Raw genomic sequence first — 20,068 nt, 5'->3', positions numbered from 1 at the left:
CTGGTTCTAACCCGCAGCCTTCCTTCCTAAGAATCAGCGCCTGAAGGACCTTAGATGACGTCGCGGCTTGTGATTGGTCGTGTGACGCCCATGTGACCGCTCACACGACCAATCACAAGCCGCAACGTCATCGAAGGTCCTTCAGGCGCTCATTCTTAGGAAGGAAGGCTGCCGGTGAGAAGCAGGGCGCGTCCGAGGGTAAGTATATCAATATTTTTTATTTTGATTCTTTATTTTACACTTAAATATGGATCCCAGGGCCTGAAGGAGAGTTTCCTCTCCTTCAGACCCTGAGAACCATTAGAAACCCAATGCACTGCATTGGGTTTCGTGTTTCGGCCGACCCCGACTTTTCTATAGGATTGGCCGATTTCACTCGACCCGACTTTTGAAAAAGTCGTGTTTCGTGAAACCTGACACGATCCTATAAAAAGAAAAGTCGCTCAACCCTACTCTGCACCGTTCATTATGGCCCCATAGATGCTACACATAAAGCTGTGCCATATGGAATGCTCTGCACTGTTCATTATGGCCCCACTGATGCTCCACATAAAGCTGTGCCCCATATAGAATGCTCTTCACCGTTCATTATGGCCTCATGGATGCTCCATAGAAAGCTGTGCCATATACAATGCTCTGCACCATTGATTATTGCCCCATAGATGCTCCATATAAAGCTGTGCCATATATAATGCTGCTGCTGCAATAAAAAAAAAAGTCACATACTCACCTCTCTTGCTCAGGACGCCGGCGCTTTCAATATTTACCTGATCCTCGTGCGGCTCCGTCTACAGCACTGACGCTCAGCAGAGGGTGCGCACTGACCACATCACCGCGGCCTCCGAACTGAGCATCACAGCCAGAGGACGTTGGGGATGGAGCCGCACCAGAGCGAGGAGCAGGTAAATATCGCGCAGCACTCCCCTCCCCGTATACTTACCTGCTCCCGGCGAGGTCCCTGCAGTCCCGGCGCTGCATCTTCTTCCTGTATTGAGCGGTCACAGTTACCGCTAAATTTCAGTCATGAATATGTGGCTCCACCTCTATGGGAGGTGGAGCCGCATATTCATGACTGTAATGAGCCGGTACCATGTGACCGCTCAATACAGGAAGAAGATGCAGCGCCGGGAGAAGCAGGGACTGCAGGGACCGCGCCGGAGCAAGTAAGTATAACTAGACAGCCCACGCTCCCCCTCCCCTGCCGACCAAAAAATGGGCTGAAAATCTCGGCTTATACTCGCGTATATACGGTAAGTACACATATTTGATATTGCCACATCCGAAAAGACCTGATCCCACTAAAACTTTCACACTAGCTAACCCCTTCAGTGAACATCATAAAAAATAAAAACAATGCTTTTTCATTGTACTGCTGGATAAAAAGTGGAATAAAATATGATCATACAGTTGAATGTAAATAAAAATTGTATCACTGAAAATGTCATTTTGCAAAAAACAATCCACCATATAGCTCCATTAGTAGAAAAATAAAAAAGCTATAGGTCTCAGACTACAGCTATAGAAAAACATTTTTTTTAATAAAATTGTCTTTATTTTTTAAAAGAGGCAAAACATTACAAAAATTATATAAATGTGGTATCACTGTAATCACACTGACTGGAAAAATGAATGTAACTTATTACTTTTACCACACAGTGAACAATATAAAAGAAAATTCCTGAATTCTAGCTTTAGTTCATTCAGGCTCACAAAAATCAGAATGGAAAGTGATCAAAAATTTTTATATGACATAAAATGGTGCCAATAAAATCATCAACTTATCCTGTAAAAAAAGAAGCCCTGACATGACTCTACAGATGGAAATAAATAAAAATTATTGCTCTCAAAATATGGCGATGCAAAACTTTGTAAAAAAAAAAATTATCTTTTTAGCGTGTGATAGAAGCCAAACAAATAAAAATAATTTAAATCTGGCATTACTGTAATTGTACCGACCACTAGAATAAAACAGTAAAATCATTTATACCACATGGTGACTGGCTTAAAAAATAAGTTAAAACAATTATTGAAGTGTTGTCGATTTGTGTACTCTGCCTCACAAAGATCACAGTAATGATCAGCTCACCTTTATCCTCCTGAGCGCTTACACCAAGATTTACTTGTAAATCTCTGAAATATGTGATTCAGACTGGACTCTTGGTGGAAGATACCCTATAATATGGCAGATAGAAAAACTGGATGACATCTGTCCTATTATCCAGAGGTGTTCGTTTTTTAAGTGTGCATAAAAGCGTTGTTGAACCCAATTTTGGGCACCTCTGAAAAGGACAAAGCTGAACAAAGACCAGATGAATGTCGGAGGAACTCTGCCTCAATATAATGAATGGACCTCTTAAAGGTTTCATTTAACTCATGTCATTCAGAGATGTAGATGGAAACCCCAATTTAAGTGCTAAGTGTAGAGCACAAGATAAATGTGATCAAAATGTTACGTAATAAGTTCCCAATAAAATTTTTAACTCAATCCTCAAAAAAAGCAAGTTCTTACTCAGGTCAGTCAATGGAAATATAGGGGGCTTTCATGTTACTGGTAGCACAAAGATGGAAGCTTGAAGGAAAAGTGTATGTAAAAGCTCGCTGCCAAAGGTCCAACATGTGATAGGAGACAAATAAAATTTAGATGTGGCTTTTATTTGTCAACACATTTCAAAGTATTCATACTTCTTCTTCAGGACAAACCCCATTGTGTTTTGTCCTGATGAACAATTCTGAATACCTCAAAATGTGTTGACAAATAAAAACTGCATGTAAACTTTCTTGGTCTACTATGGAATGTTGGACCTTTGGCAGAGCTGATTTACATCCACTTTCTCTCCAAGGTTGCATCTTTTCATTTCTGGTAGATCAGCAGCCTATTTCAACAAGCTAAGACAAGACCTTATTGTGCTTTCTGTTACAGCTTTTACATCACTGGTAGCACAAAGGCTCTGGAAAAGCACTACGGCTGCTCAACCCCTAAAGGAAATCCAGCAAATTCTAAGTTCCCAAATCCCATTGCCCCCCTCCCTTCTGAGCCCTAGCATCCACATGTTCAGCAACTCTATAGTGATGAGAGCCTGCTTAATTTATTGGGTTCATGCCTACAGAAGCACCAGCTGGGCACAATGTGTCGTCGATACAATGTAAGGGCATTACAATGTAATGGCACTACAGTGGCAGATTTGCTGCTTGTTTTTGGCAAACAACTATGAAGTCAAATTCATCATTATACTTATAGATAAAATCCCAGAGGGATGTAATTTCCAAAATGGGGTTACTTGGAGGGGGATTTTTCTCCTCTGGCACTTAGGGTCTCTATATATGGAGTCAGCAAAGTATTTTACTATAATTTGTTCTCCAAGAGTCAAAAATCACTTTGTCCATTTCGAGCGTCGCCGTGTGGCTAAGCAGTACTGTACAGCCACATATGAGGTATTGTCACATTCATCAAAATTTATGTGACAATTTTTATGCCATTTTTCCCCATTTCCCGATGTGAAAATGTAAAATATGGAGCTAAAACATTTTTTTGGTACAAAATGCAATTACAATATATTTTATATATAAAGTTCTGTGACACACCTGTAGTGTCAATTTAACCACTACACCCATAGATGAATTAATTGAAAGATGTAGTTTGTATATTGGGGAGTTCTGCTGATCTGGCACCTCAGGGGCTCTATCAATGTGGCAGAGTACCCTCGAATTATTCCAGCAATATCAGAACTACAATGTAGTGTTCCTTCCCTTTTGAGCTTTGCACTGTGCCTCAAAATTTGGAGAACAACCAAAACAACAAGGAACACGGACAGGCCAAGAAAATATCAAGCAGGAAGTAGATTATAAAAAATGCCTTTATTAGGTAAAAATGGCAGAAAAAATATAAAATACAAATGTGCGCGCATCAGGACAAAAAAACACGTATAAATATATGAAAAAGCCAGATCATAACGGCAGACCCGATAATTTACAAATATATTTCCCCATTGTGCAATTCATCGTGGTAAAAAATGATAAACTGCGCAAATAATATATAAAGAAAGTCCAATCAATGTGGTTTAACATGTAGGATAAAAATCACAAGAATGAGCCGAAAAAAAGTGCAAAGTGCAAGGCAAGAAATACTGCTGACCATTATGTGGTCACCACATCCAAAAAATCCAATAATAATTAAAGTGCTGCATGCAGGAAGGAAGTAGAACAATACATTGGTAGTACACCTTTAAGGGTCGCCACGTCCCGTGATCGCATGGGGAAAAATGTGGGTTTAGCGTGTGAGCTCTCATCAAAGACAAGATATGGACCATGATATACATGTATGTCATTGGTCGTGAAGGAGTTAAAATATATTTTAATTTTTAGAATAATACTCAAGTAAAATTCAATGTCACCTTGCCTTTTCTTTCATACAATAAGAACGCTATTAAAATGACAAAGATTGGATGAAGACATTTTTGTGTACTGATCACTAAGCCCTTCTCATACCAGAAAAAACATAGTAGTCACTCTATGATGCCTGCAAATATGATTTCCCTCCTGGAATTGCATTTCATTCTTAGTAAAATATGGGCTCCTGTTCATACATTTTTTTCCTCTGCAGGATAGTGGTAATGCATACTAATTACTGATTTAACACTATTCTTTAACAGATCCATCAGTTGTTACAGAATATGTGGTATTAATTCCCCAGTAGAATTTGACTTATTAAACAACTAGGTGCAAAACCAGAAATTAGAGCATGGCGGAAAAATATCTATAAAAAATCTAACCTAGGTAATAAATGCTAATATATAAATGTTTGCTCCTCACTGGTAACATAGTTATCTTTTATTTTTGGACTTAAAGGGGTTATCTGGGCCTTTTTTTAAATGGGCTAAGCACTTATTGGAAGGTAGTTGCTAACTTCCTGCCTGATGTGCCATGAGACACTATCTCCCAACTGGTCATGTACCGGTGATTCTCCTACTTTCTGTGACATCAGATTGACAGAACAGTTCCTTCAAATACACTCTATTGATGGGGCATCGCTGCTGACATCATGTTGATTGACAGCTGGCTCCTAATGCTTTAGGCTGGGCCAGTTGTCAATCAACAAGACATTAACAGTGACACTCCAACAGAGCAGAGGGGAAGAGAGGGAACTGTCTATATGATGTCACAGAAAGTGGGAGAAGCACTGCCGAGAGTGGTACATGACCAATCTAGCCTGAGAGAGATCATTGCACTGAAGAACAGGCAGATAGTTAGCAAATGCTTAGCCCCATAGAAAATATAGACCCTAATAAACCCTTTAACACCTTTCTGACCTTGGACGTGATAGTACGTCCGAGGTCAGAAGCCCCGCTTTGATGTGGGCTCCAGCAGTGAGCCCGCATGAAAGCCAGGACATGTCAGCTGTTTTGAAGAGCCGACATGTGCCCGTAATAGGCGCGGGCAGAATTGCGATGTGCCCGCGCCTATTAACTAGTTAAATGCCGCTGTCAAACGCAGACAGCGGCATTTAACTACCGCTTCCGTCCGGGCGGCCGAAAATGATTGCATCGCCGACCCCCGTCACGTGATCGGAGGTCGGCGACGCTTCTGAATAGTAACAATAGAGGTTCTTGAGACCTCTATGGTTACTGATCGCCGGTAGCTGTGAGCGCCACCCTGTGGTCGGCGCTCACAGCACACCTGATTTTCTGCTACATAGCAGCGAACATAAGATCGCTGCTATGTAGCAGAGGCGATCGCATTGTGCCTGCTTCTAGCCTCCCATGGAGGCTATTAAAGCATGGCAGAAGTTAAAAAAAAAGTTAAAAAAAATGTGAAAAAAATAAAAAAAATATAAAAGTTTAAATCACCCCCCTTTCGCCCCATTCAAAATAAATCAATAAAAAAAAAAATCAAACCTACACATATTTGGTATCGCCGCGTTCAGAATTGCCTGATCTATCAAATAAAAAAAGCATTATCCTGATCACTAAACGGCGTAGCGAGAAAAAAAATCAAAACGCTAGAATTATGTTTTTTGGTCGCTGCGACATTGAATTAAAATGCAATAACGGGCGATCAAAAGAACGTATCTGCATCAAAATGCTATCATTAAAAACGCCAGCTCGGCACGCAAAAAATAAGCCCTCACCTGACCCCAGATCACGAAAAATGTGGAGACGCTACGAGTATCGGAATATGGCACTTTTTTTTTTTTTTTTAGCAAAGTTTGGATTTTTTTTTCACCACTTAGATAAAAATAATATGGTCATGTTAGGTGTCTTTGGACTCATATTGACCTGGAGAATCATAATGTCAGGTCAGTTTTAGCATTTAGCGAACCTAGCAAAAAAGCCAAGCAAAAAACAAGTGTGGGATTGCACTTTGTTTGCAATTTCACCGCACTTGGAATTTTTTCCCATTTTCTAGTACAAAACATGGTAAAACCAATTATGTCACTCAAAAGTACAACTCGTCACGCAAAAAATAAGCCCTCAAATGGCCATATTGATGGAAAAATAAAAAAGTTTTGGCTCTGGGAAGGAGGGGAGCGAAAAACAAACACGGAAAAACGGAAAATCCCAAGGTCATGAAGGGTTTAAATGATTTGATGATCAGCAGCTACTGATTGGCTGCAGTTTCACTGTTCTATCAGATAAAACAATGTAATATTTAAAGTGTTATTGTGACACTGAGTCACTTCTCACTGACAATCTGAGAGTTAGGGAAGTCAAGGAGTCCAAGGTCAAGAACCAGGAGGGTACGTCATAAACAGAAGGAAGAATCAACGGAGTAGATAGGCAACAATTCGAGGTCAGAATACCAGGAAGATAGCAGATCATAGCAAAAGGGGCCATATAAACTTGCAGTCAACAGGAAAGTCCAGTGTCCAGCACCAAAGTATCAGAAAGTCAGAATGCTGAGAACAAGACACAGAGGAACAAGCCGCACAGAGCTGAAGTCTACAACTAGCAGCTATATGGGTCAGACATCTCAGTTAAGTAACTCAGGAATCAAGGGAACAGGGAGCATTTGACATGAGCTGAGCACCTCCCAGTCTCAGATTGGTTGACTGAGTTGTCACTCAAACTATCAACAGCTCAGCATGCCCCTGCACCAGATTGGATGACTGAGCTGTAAATCAATGCATCCAAGATACATTGAACAGTGGAATTATGACAGTTATATGCAACAGGATCTATTATTTAAAAAAATCTCAATTTCCCTTTTGACTGATACATTGTGCAGTAATTAATTTTCAATCTGAGCCTTGCACCATTTTTAAATTGTATTTTTATAGAGCTGTGCTTTAGCTCTGTCCAAAATTTTGCGTACTCTCTCACAATATATGTTTTAAAATGATGAAAAAAAAAACTTTAACATGATTCCCCCATTCTCTTTTACAGCATGATTCTTTTCAGACACCATTGAAGAGATAATGCTGCAGTGTCCTCCTTCTCCATTAACATTAGTTGTAATTTTTTTATTGCAAAAGATACAAAAGGTGCACACTAATATAGGGAGCCTGTAACATGACCACGCCCCCTCTACTTTAAATTAGTCTAACATGTACACTATGAAAGAAATAGTGTGATGTTCCTTCTCTTCCCAAATGCTTACTAATTTATACTAGAAACATTTTTCTACAAAGAGTCTTCAAAACATGTAAAGGGAGCCTACAGACAGGGGAAGCAGAACTGATAGGTGTGAAAGATACCACACCTCCTGTCCATCCCAATTATTCAAATTCTGAGTACCTGTGATAGCTGTGGCCAAATTGTCTCCTACATTAAGTTACCCAGATCGAGACCAAATGGGTTTTCCAGGAGGGGGAGATATCCATGAAGTAGCATTTCTCCTTGTGAAGATTGACATGCTAAGCATGCCGAGATGAGGAGACTTAAAGCCGCAATACTCCTCTGGGAAATATGCTAATTATACAAATTGTCTATTCAGAGAGGAAGAGAATTAGAACTCTAGTACCACCTATTGGAAGGTGGGGGAGAAAATTGATCTCATGGGAGAAAATGGCGTAAAATAAACCTATGCTTCCATGATAAATCCTTGGTTGCAGCATAGCACTTTGGCTTGTGATTCCCCCTGTGTTTGCTTACTGTACTATAGTTATGATGTCTTAGTCATGTTAATCCAGTGATTTGCTACAGTTGTCAAGAACAACATAGACCAGCAGGGAGCACCAAGGACAGCTGATTTACAGATTATTTTTGTTATTTTGTGCTGTTTCCTCAATTTATTCACTTTTTTTAAAACCCCTTTTTTCTTGCTTTAGTAATACTATTCAAGTAAATACTTAATTTCAGTGCTCGAATTCTCTTCATCTCTCTTAGGGGACACTTGCACCATGGCTGACTACAACCGCCTCAAGAACATTCTTCTCGATCTTCAGGCTAATCGGAAGAAGCAAGAAAGTAGCCCTCTGGAGGATAACATTTCTCAAAAACGAGCACTAGTAGAAGATGTGTTTAACTATTTGGATATAAACATTGATGGTCACCTGGACAGTTCAGAATTGGCTCAGGTGGGTATAAAAATGGAATTATGAAATGAATCCCATTTTTCTTTCAATGTGTAAATTGAATTTAACACAGTAGATTTCATGTGAGAAAAACAACTGCCATTTTAACAAGAGGAAAAAAAGAAGCTTTATGTCTAGAATTGAGAATATCACTTTTTGAAATGCTTTGAGAGGGGGATGGTTGCATCTAAGAACATGTTAAACTGCTTTGCAATCCAAAGAGCATCTTTTTTCCCAACTATATTGATTAATATGTCTCAAAGACTCTTTGCTCCCTGAATATACATATTTAGCAAACATATTTTGCATTAAAATTATACAAGGCAATATGACCAGTATCCCAACAAATCATTTTAATATTCAAGCAACAGCTAAAGGAACTTTCTGTTTTATCTTGTTTTTGTTCTTCAATTCCCAGCTCAGTGATTCAAGCTAGAGATTTCTGAAAATGTTGTAATCATAGGAGAGCAGGCCTATTTTGATTTTGTACCTGCTGTTTCTATTAAATTAATGTATAAGCATGCAAAACATGTATTTTGCGCCTAGAACAGTTTCAATGTCTTGAAAAGGATTCACTTAAACACTATGTTCTAAATTCTAGCAAAACAAAATGCATTCCAAAATTAATTTAATCTTGACCTTGTTTAAGGTCGTTTGCACATCTTTATTGCCTGCCTTAGTTAGTCCTGTTATTGGGAGGACCTCAAATTTAAAGAGAAAAAATAAAAATGTGTTTTGTTATACAGCAATTTGAAATGGGGCTTCAAGTCTTTTCTCCTGATATGCAAAAAGGCTACAAAAAATATTGTGCTGTTTGACTAAAGTCCTCAATATGCATTAGAGAGCTATCACTCATGATTCCCCCATATACAGGAATACTCAACTCAGCTGAACGTTCCTATGTTGCCTTTGAGAGAGTTGTTAACTAACGATTCTTATCTCCCCAAAAAATGAATGTATGGACTTGGCAGTTGAATTCCAACTTCCTTAATCCATATTCTTCTGCTGTATGCACCAACAAAGCAGCATTACAGCATTATCATTTCCAAATGACTAATTTGTCAGTTACAGGTATCAATCAAAGCTCAGTCATTCATGTCTCAGCTCTGTACTGCTTAGTTTTAATTTACTACATTGTGGAGACAGAGAACGAAGTGCAGTACTGTTGAGTAGGGTTGAGCGAAACGGGTCGGCCAGATTCAGAAGTCACCGGCTGTGTGGGGTCAGCCATGAGATCGGCGATCTTCTGATCTGGAATCGGAATTCCGATACTGAGTTCCGATATGTTTAAGATATCGGGAATCGGTATAGGAATTCATATTTAAGTGTAAAATAAAGAATAAAAATAAAAAAATTGATATACTCACCCTCGGATGCGCCCTGCTTCTCACCGGCAGCCTTCCTTCCTAAGAATGAGCGTCTGAAGGGCCTTCGATGACATCGCGGCTTGTGATTGGTCACGTGAGCGGTCACATGGGCGGTCACGCGACCAATCACAAGCCGCGACGTCATCTAAGGTCCTTCAGGCGCTAATTCTTAGGAAGGAAGCGTCTAAGGGCGCGTCCGAGGGTGAGTATATTCATAATAGGTATATACTCACCCTCAGACGCGCCCTGGTTCTAACCCGCAGTCTTCCTTCCTAAGAATCAGCGCCTGAAGGACCTTAGATGACGTCGCGGCTTGTGATTGGTCGCGTGATGCCCATGTGACCACTCACGCGACCAATTACAAGCTGCGACGTCATCGAAGGTCCTTCAGGCGCTCATTCTTAGGAAGGAAGGTTGCCGGTGAGAACCAGGGAGCGTCCGAGGGTAAGTATATCAATATTTTTTATTTTAATTCTTTATTTTACACTTTAATATGGATCCCAGGGCCTGAAGGAGAGTTTCCTCTCCTTCAGACCCTGGGAACCATTAGAACCCAATGCACTGCATTGGGTGTCGTGTTTCGGCCGACCCCGACCCCGACTTTTCTATAGGATCGGCCGATTTCACTCGACCCGACTTTTGAAAAAGTCGGGTTTTGTTTAACCCGATCCTATAAAAAGAAAAGTCGCTTAACCCTACTGTTGAGCTCTGCTGCAGACTAGTTAACAGAGCAATGATCTAAAAACACAAGCAACTACACTGATGTAGATGGCAAAAACTAACATTGAGCTGACAGAATACAGTGAATTGATATAATCAATGAAATGTAGCTCCCCGATATCAGGAGAATGCATGCAGCTATACATAAGGATGCTGCCACCACCATATTTTGCTGTAGGCATCATTCATTTACAAAAATGAATTTAGAAAAATGCATGATGCCTACAGCGAAACATGCTAGAGGCAGTGTCCTGTGTTTGACTCAATAAGCTTTCCCAATGTCCGGGAGATGCATGTTATTAATTTATTCACAGATGTTCTGCTCTAGAAGATATTATCAGAACTCCATGCACTCGGTGGACATGCACTTTTCCAACATGACAATGAGACAAAACACACATCTGTTGCATTTCTGAAGAACAGAGTAAAAGTGACTCAGTGGCCAAGTATGGGCCCTGACCTGAACCCAATTGAACACCTATAGGGAATTCTAAAGAGACAAGTTGAGCATCATCTCAAGGCTCTAAAAGGGGTCTAGCTTGAAGACAGGAAAAAAATAGATGTTGCAATACGTCGCCAAGTTCTTCATTTCATGCCTAGAAGACTTGCTGCTACCTTAAACTCATGGTTGTCGTGCAAAATACAAGTTGTAGTAGTTTTTGATGTGGACTTTATTCACATTTGCATCAACAAATTAAGTAAAACTGAAGATTTTGTAATGAAATTTATATTTTTAATCTTAATTTCTTAATTTCATGTTATTGTTTAAGAGCAACATTCTATGAAGCTCTTTCTCGTCAATATTTTGGAAATTTCTCTTTCTCGTCAATATTTTGGAAATTGTTCTTGTATTCAGTGAGATATTGATTCAAATTTTAAACTTTTCAAAGGGTGTGTAATAATTTATGCTGATCACTCTATCTTATAACGGCGTATCCGAAATGACTCCGTCTATCAAATGGCCACATTATTTGTCCCCGTTATTTATTTATCACCATTTAAAAACAACATGCCAACAATCCAGCTTTTTCACCATTAGAGGTCAAAACAATAATGAAAAAAGAGATCAAAAAGTTGTACATTAAAAAGTGGCATCACTCAGAAAGTTATCTCATATTGCAAAAAATGCCCTCTGTCCTCTCTGATGCCAGAATAACAAAAAAAAATACTGCTATGAGAATATGGCGATGGTAAAACTAATAATTTGTAGTAAAAAATAGTTTTTAGTGTCCAAAAGCAAGAAAGCATAAAACCTATATAAATCTGGTATCATTGCAATCATAGTGACACAGAAGAACTAATCTGTCGGCAACTTGTATCACACAATGAACTGCCTATATAAACCCGAATTGCTGCTTTTTATTCATTGTGTTACAGAAAAATATAAATAAAAATTTATTGAATAATGTTATGCATGCCAAAATGTTTCCAGCCATTCCACAAATAAGTCTCCACTCAGGTCGATCATCTGTCTATTGAAAGTTTGAGGATTTCTATGTTTGTCAGGGTTCAGAGAGGTGTATTTCATGGTCCATATAAAAACTGCATTGCCCGGACTTACACCAGTCCTCCTGACTAAAACTTACAGCAGCATAGACAATTATAAGGCTGCAAAATTAGGACGGGTAAAAATACAGAAGTGGTGACATGTTTACAATTTTCTTCTGATTGCCACACTCCTGGTTTTGGCTTACAAATACTGATGTAAAATACTGACCAAATACTGAACGTGTGAAGATGGCCTAAGGGTAATACTCATTTGTGAGAACAACGGACCAGTGCAGTCCAATAAGAAGTCAGATTGCACTCTGACCAATGTTGCTCAATGGGTTACATCAGATCTGCGATTTTTTTGCCAGCTGAAATCGTACTTAGAAAAAAATTGCAGCAAAAAATGGCACAGCACATTGATCTTTGAAAAGCCGGCAATTCATCTGCTGCATACAGTAAAATCACATAGGGGGCTTGACAGGAAAGAATTATGATTTAAAAAGAGAAAACCCAATGGTTTGACAATAAATGGCTTCAACCAACCACTATCCATGAGTGGAGAAAAAGTTTTGGTGTTATCATTCATATTCTCTGAAAATAAGGCCAATTCCGCCTGGGTATATAAACTTTTGAGCATAAGTGTGTGTATATATATATATATATATATATATATATATATATATATATATATATATATATTACATAGCTACTGTATATAGAAAAAAAGCTGGCAATTCAGCAGCCTTGTATGTACAGTAAAATCACAGCAGGAGCCTACAGGATAGAATATATAGATTACATACAGTAAATATACATGGAATAGATAGATATATAGATGTCAGTGACATATATAATTATTAGTGTGTGCAGATTACTGTACATGCATATAATTATTAAAAGATTATATTTCTGAAAAAAAAAATTGAGGGCTCCCGCATAATTTTCTTAACCAGTAGAGGAGAGCTGACGGCTCGGGGCAAATGGTTATAGCCTGGGAATGAGGTAATACACATGGAGCTTCACAGGCTTTTGATATCAGCTCGCAGCTGTACACTTAGCCTTTACATGGTATTAAAATGGTGCACCCCAAAAAAAATTATGTAGGGTCCCCTATATTTATTAACCAGCAAAGGCTAGGCAGACAGCTGTGGGCTGATATTAATAGCCTAGGAAGGGGCTATGGATATTGCCACAGAACACAGCACTGTGTGATAAAGACTCAGTGTGAGCCGAAAAGTCGCTGTGCTAAGTGGATTTGAATGAAGTCCACCTTTATTGACCTAGTATATTGCCCAGCCACGTAGTATATTGCCCAGTTACGTAGTATAATGCCTAGTGACGTAGTATATTGCGCAGCCGCGTAGTATATTGCCCAGTTACATAGTATATTGCCTAGTGACGTAGTATATTGTGCAGCCACATAGTATATTGCCCAGTGACATAGTATATTGCCCAGTGATGTAGTATACAGCACAGAGCCACGTAGTATATTGCACAGTGATGTAGTATACAGCACAGAGCCACATAGTATATTGCCCAGTGACGTAGTATACCGCACAGAGCCACGTAGTATATTGCACAGCGATGTAGTATACAGCACAGAGCCACGTAGTATATTGCACAGCAACGTAGTATACAGCACAGAGCCATGTAGTATGTTGCCCAGCCACGTAGCATATTGCCCAGTCAGTAGTATATTGCCCAGTCACGTGGTATATTGGCCAGTCACGTAGTATATTGCCTGCCCAGTTACGTAGTATATTGCCCAGCCACGTAGTATATTGACCAGTTACGTAGTATATTGCCCAGTGACGTAGTATACAGCACAGAGCCACGTAGTATATTGCACAGTGAAGTAGTATACAGCACAGCGCCACGTAGTATATTGGCCAGCTACGTAGTATATTGCCCAGCCAGGTTTGTCACAGTTTAAAAAATAAAAAATAAACATATACTCACCTTTCCGAGGGCCCCTTGTAGTCCATGGCAGCTTCCGGTCCCAGGGTTGGTATGAGCCCAGGACCTGTGATGACGTCACGGTCACATGACCGTGACGTCATGCCAGGTCTTTCTAGCGCAGGCGTGCAGGGCCTGTGATGACGTCGCGGTCACATGACCATGACGTCATGGCAGGTCTTTCTCACGCAGGTGCGCAGGGCCTGTGATGACGTCGCAGTGAAATGACTGTGACGTCATGGCAGGTCCTTCTTCCATACCATCTTTGCCACCGGAACCTGCAACGGAAGATGGCGGCCGGCACGAGTGACTACAGAGGGTGAGTATAGCAGGTTTTTTTTTATTATTATTTTTAACATTACATTTTTTACTATTGATGCCGCATAGGTAGCGTCAATAGTAAAAAGTTGGGGACACACAGGGTTAATAGCGGCGGTAACGGAGTGCGTTACCCGCAGCATAACGTGGTCTGTTACCGCCGGCATTAACCCTGTGTTAGCGGTGACCGGAGGGGAGTATGCGGGCGACAGGCACTGACTGCGGGGAGGAAGGAGTGGCCATTTTTGTTCCGGACTGTGTCCGTCGCTGATTGTTCGCGGCAGCCATGACAGGCAGCTGGCGAGACCAATCAGCGAATGAATAACCGTGACAGACAGAATGACAGACAGAAGTGACCCTTAGACAATTATATAGTAGATATATATATATATAGTGAAAAAAATTTTGGAACAGCACTAGACAAAATACCTTTACAATGTGCATGCATCCCCAGTAGTGTTGAGCATTCCGATACCGCAAGTATCGGGTATCGGCCGATACTTGCGGTATCGGAATTCCGATACCGAGATCCGATATTTTTGTGATATCGGGTATCGGTATCGGAAGTGTAAAATAAAGAATTAAAATAAAAAATATTGTTATATTCACCTCTCCGGCGGCCCCTGGACATCAGCGGGAGGATCCGGCGTCCGGCACGGCTTCTTTCTTCAAAATGCGCGCCTTCAGGACCTGTGGAATGACGTCCCGGCTTCTGATTGGTCGCGTGCCGCCCATGTGACTGCCACGCGACCAATCAGAAGCCGCGACGTCATTCCTCAGCTAAAGTCCTAGAATGAGCGCCTTCTAGGACCTGAGGAATGACGTCGCGGCTTCTGATTGGTCGCGTGGCGGTCACATGGGCGGCACGCGACCAATCAGAAGCCGGGACGTCATTCCACAGGTCCTGAAGGCGCGCATTTTGAAGAAAGAAGCCGTGCCGGACGCCGGATCCTCCCGCTGATGTCCAGGGGCCGCCGGAGAGGTGAATATAACAATATTTTTTATTTTAATTCTTTATTTTACACTTTAATATGGATCCCAGGGCCTGAAGGAGAGTTTCCTCTCCTTCAGACCCTGGGATCCATGAGGATACATTCCGATACTTGATGTCCCATTGACTTGTATTGGTATCGGATATCGGTATCGGCGATATCCGATATTTTTCGGGTATCGGCCGATACTATCCGATACCGATACTTTCAAGTATCGGACGGTATCGCTCAACACTAATCCCCAGCCAGCAGTCACAAAAGGCTCCTTAAGATGATGAAAGAAAAAGGGGAAACAGCACAACAGAGTTCCAAAAAAGTGATGTTTAATACCCAAATGGCATGGCAACGCTTCAAATACAATCCTTTCTCAGGAAATAAACATTATCAAAGTGCAGGTATATATGAGTGCTCAATTCATCAATTCAGTACATCAATTAGTTACAAAATATTAAAAAGTATATAATGTATACAGAAAATATAAAAAGTGCTCAGTTCATATATAAGTGACCATTCATAAAATATCATTATTACAATGACATATATCAGATATTGTGCAAAATATAAGAGAAATATCATACATAGTTAAATGCTTCCAGGTGTCGCATCCTAATAGGAACCACACTCACATGTTCCAGATAATGCTGTGGTTAACAAATGGAACATCAGGGGCTCTATAAAAACAAAATCACGGTTAGGTAGACTAACAAAAATGTCATCACAACTGCCAGCTAAATTGTTCGGGACTCTCTGAAAACTAGCGTTGTGGCTGTTTCAAGATGCACAAAAAGGAGGCACTTGAAGAAAAATGGGTTGCATAGTCAATTTGCCAGAAGAAAGCCATTATGGCGCATATGCCACAAAAAATTTGCACTCATCAGCCTGGAAGCTGCACATGTGATGTACATGGATGTTTCAACATGACAATGATCCAAAACACAAGGCTAAGTCGACCTGTGAATTGCTACAGCAGAACAAAGTGAAGGTTCTGGAGTGGCCATCTCAGTCTCCTGACCTCAATATCATTGAGCCACTCTGGGGAGATCTCGAGCATACAGTTCATACTAGACAGCCCAGGAATTTACAGGAATTGGAGGCTTTTTGCCAAGAAGAGTGGACAGCTTTACCATCTGAGAAAATAAAGAACCTCATTCACAACTACCACAAAATACTTCAAGTTGTCATTGATGTTAGAGGGGCAAGACACAGTATTAAGAAATAAGGTATGTGAACTTTTGATAAGGGTCATTTGGATGTTTTGGGTTGTCATTATGATTTTGAAAGAGAAAACACAGTAGTTTCACAATAAATGGCTTCACCCAACCACTAACCATGAGTGGAGAAAAAGTTCTTGTGTTATCATTCATATTCTCTGAAAAAGGTCAAGAAAACAAAAGTTCTGCCATGGTATGTAAACTTTTGAGCACAATTGTATGTGCGTTTGTGATAGTTTTCACATAAAATATTCTTACAATGTGTAAATAACATAGCATTTTGCTATGTAAAAGCTCATGTTAAAATTGCATTGCAATCATATAGCAATCGTACTAAATTCGGATGTTAGTCGAATGCTAGGAGTGAAAAATGGGATTATACTCGCATGAGCCCTTAGACTGTATCTTCAGAAGCACAAACTGGGCACTATGTATTTGGTACTAAAGTTGCATATGGAGCGCCCCCATGAGGCCGTGGGGTACTCGGTACCGGGTCCTGCGGTTCACAGGGAAATGTCACAGTGGCTGACCCGGTCCGTGGTCCTGGGATGTCCGTGTAAAAGGGAAAGGTCTTTAAGGGGAATGTTCGTGACGCCACCTGTGGTATTCGGTTAGGGTGACCGACGCTGCTTTAAGGGGTCTGCTGGGGTGATGTTATGGCAATTAGATGGTATACCTTCCCACAGGTGAAGTATATCCCCATGGCTTCCTGGTGTGTAGATGGTGGATGGTGAAAGGTGCAGAGAAGAACAAGGACACAAGGTTGCAGTCTCTTAACCTTTACTGAAGACTTCAGCATCCACAGTCCAGGGCACCAGATCACAGGGCAGGCAGAGTCCAGCCAATTTGGAGGCAAGTCCAGAGTCCCCTTGTCCAGGTGGAAATTAGAAGCCTTCCCTTGCACTGCAGTGGTGTAGTCCCCTACTGCCTATGGCTTCACATAAGGGTATCACAGATGTAGTGTCTTTCCCTCTGTCCCCCATATAGGATACGACAAACCCGTATGACTGGTGGCTTGAGGCTGTTTATAGGGACTCTAGCACGCCCCAGCCTCCATGGGTTGCCACCGTGTCTCCTGGGTGTAGGGCGGACAGGTAACTTGCAATTTGCTGTCTTGCTGGTCTCTAGAGCAAAGCATAAAGGTCCTTACTCCCTTGGTGTTCCGGCTACTGGGATTCTGCGCCTCAGAAGGTGGCAGCCTGTGCAGGACTGGTCCCCTTCTGGTATCCTCTCCTTCGCTGTGACTTTCTTCACACACGCTGCAATACAGTTCTGCCTTCTGAATGTCTCTTCCTAGGAGCTGCAGCTCTCAGGGCATGCACAGCTCCGTGTCCTTTCTTCTTCTTTCACTGACAGGATCCCACCCCTGTCAGGGACCTACTAACTGAGCTGAGCTCAGCCAGCAACTAACTAACTTTCCCTACAGGCGACCAGTTTTACCTATGTGGGGAGTGACCTAATAAATAGGAGCAGAAGCTCCCCCTGGTGGCCTGGAATGTGAAATGTGTTGCATGTTTGTGATACCTGGATGCAGTTATCCTTCATTGCCTCCAAATGTAGCACCACTCTCCCCGAGAGGAAAGAAATACCAATACGACGACCAGGACCCTGGGGCACCGCACATGTTTTTAATTTTCCCTCTACAACATACGCTCCATTTCTGAAACACACTGATAGGATCAAAATAGTCTTTCAATTGCAGATGAATTTGCGGAGGTGTATAATTTGCAAAATGAGATTCCTTTTCCTGTTTTTCTGCTGCTTTTTCACCTAAGACTCTGCAAATGGCTCTCACAAACTATTTAACCCCTTCATGACCCAGGCTATTTTGACCTTAAAGACCTTGCCGTTTTTTGCAATTCTGACCAGTGTCCCTTTATGAGGTAATAACTCAGGAATGCTTCAACGGATCCTAGCGGTTCTGAGATTGTTTTTTCGTGACATATTGTCATGTTAGTGGTAAATTTACGCCGATAATTTTTGCGTTTATTTCTAAAAAAATCGGAATTTTGGCGAAAATTTTGAAAATTTCACAATTTTCAAATTTTTAATTTTTATTCTGTAAAACCAGAAAGATATGTGACACAAAATAGTTAATAAATAACATTTCTCACATGTCTACTTTACATCAGCACAATTTTAAACCAAAATTTTTTTTTGCTAGGAAGTTATAAGGGTTAAAATTTGACCAACGATTTCTCATTTTTACAACAAAATTTACAACACCATTTTTTTTAGGGACCACCTCACATTTGAAGTCACTTTGAGGGGTCTATATGAGAGAAAATACCCAAAATTGACACCATTCTAAAAACTGCACCCCTCAAGGTGCTCAAAACCACATTCAAGTAGTTTATTAACCCTTCAGGTGTTTCACAGCAGCAGAAGCAACATGGATGGAAAAAATGAACATTTAACTTTTTAGTCACAAAAATGATCTTTTAGCAACATTTTTTTTATTTTCCCAAGGGTAAAAGGAGAAACTCAACTCCTAAAGTTGTTGTCCAATTTGTCCTGAGTACGCTGAAACCTCATATGTGGGGGGGAACCACTGTTTGGGCGCACGGCAGGGCTCAGAAGGGAAGGAGCGCCATTTGATTTTTTGAATGAAAAACTAGCTCCCATCTTTAGCGGACACCATGTCGCATTTGGAGAGCCCCTGTGTGCCTAAACATTAGAGCTCCCCCACATGTGACCCCATTTTGGAAACTAGACCACCCAAGGAACTTATCTAGATGCATATTGAGCACTTTGAACCCCCAGGTGCTTCACAAATTGATCCATAAAAATGAAAACGTACTTTTTTTTCACAGAAATTTTATTTTAGCCTCAATTTTTTCCATTTTCACATGGGCATCAGGATAAAATGGATGCTAAAATTTGTTGGGCAATTTCTCCTGAGTACACCGATATCTCACATGTGGGGGTAAACCACTGTTTGGGCGCACGGCAAGGCTCGGAAGGGAAGGAGCGCCATTTGACTTTTTGAATGAAAAATTAGCTCCAATCTTTAGCGGACACCATGTTGCGTTTGGAGAGCCCCTGTGTGCCTAAACATTGGAGCTCCCCCACATGTGACCCCATTTTGGAAACTAGACCACCCAAGGAACTTATCTAGATGCATATTGAGCACTTTGAACCCCCAGGTGCTTCACAAATTGATCCATAAAAATGAAAATGTACTTTTTTTTCACAAAAATTTTATTTTAGCCTCAATTTTTTCCATTTTCACATGGGCATCAGGATAAAATGGATGCTAAAATTTGTTGGGCAATTTCTCCTGAGTACACTGATATCTCACATGTGGGGGTAAACCACTGTTTGGGTGCACGGCAAGGCTCGGAAGGGAAGGAGCGCCATTTGACTTTTGAATGAAAAATTAGCTCCAATCTTTAGCGGACACCATGTCGTGTTTGGAGAGCCCCTGTGTGCCTAAACATTTGAGCTCCCCCACATGTGACCCCATTTTGGAAACTAGACCACCCAAGGAACTTATCTAGATGC

The 20,068-nt window shown here is 40.9% G+C and overlaps 1 protein-coding gene across 1 annotated transcript in view; it reads left to right on the top strand.

Moving 5' to 3' along the window:
- Window positions 1-20,068, top strand: part of FSTL4 (follistatin like 4) — a 1,706,306-nt gene that overhangs the window by 1,156,147 nt on the left and 530,091 nt on the right. The window contains exon 5 of the mRNA XM_069761964.1: window positions 8,322-8,512. Within this exon, the coding sequence (XP_069618065.1) occupies window positions 8,322-8,512 (191 nt within the window). The remainder of the gene's footprint in view (window positions 1-8,321; window positions 8,513-20,068) is intronic.

This window comes from Ranitomeya imitator, chromosome 4 (assembly GCF_032444005.1).
Source record: "Ranitomeya imitator isolate aRanImi1 chromosome 4, aRanImi1.pri, whole genome shotgun sequence".
Taxonomy (NCBI): domain Eukaryota; kingdom Metazoa; phylum Chordata; class Amphibia; order Anura; family Dendrobatidae; genus Ranitomeya; species Ranitomeya imitator.
Note: the sequence above shows the minus strand (reverse complement) of the source record. Positions and strands in the feature narration are given on the sequence as shown.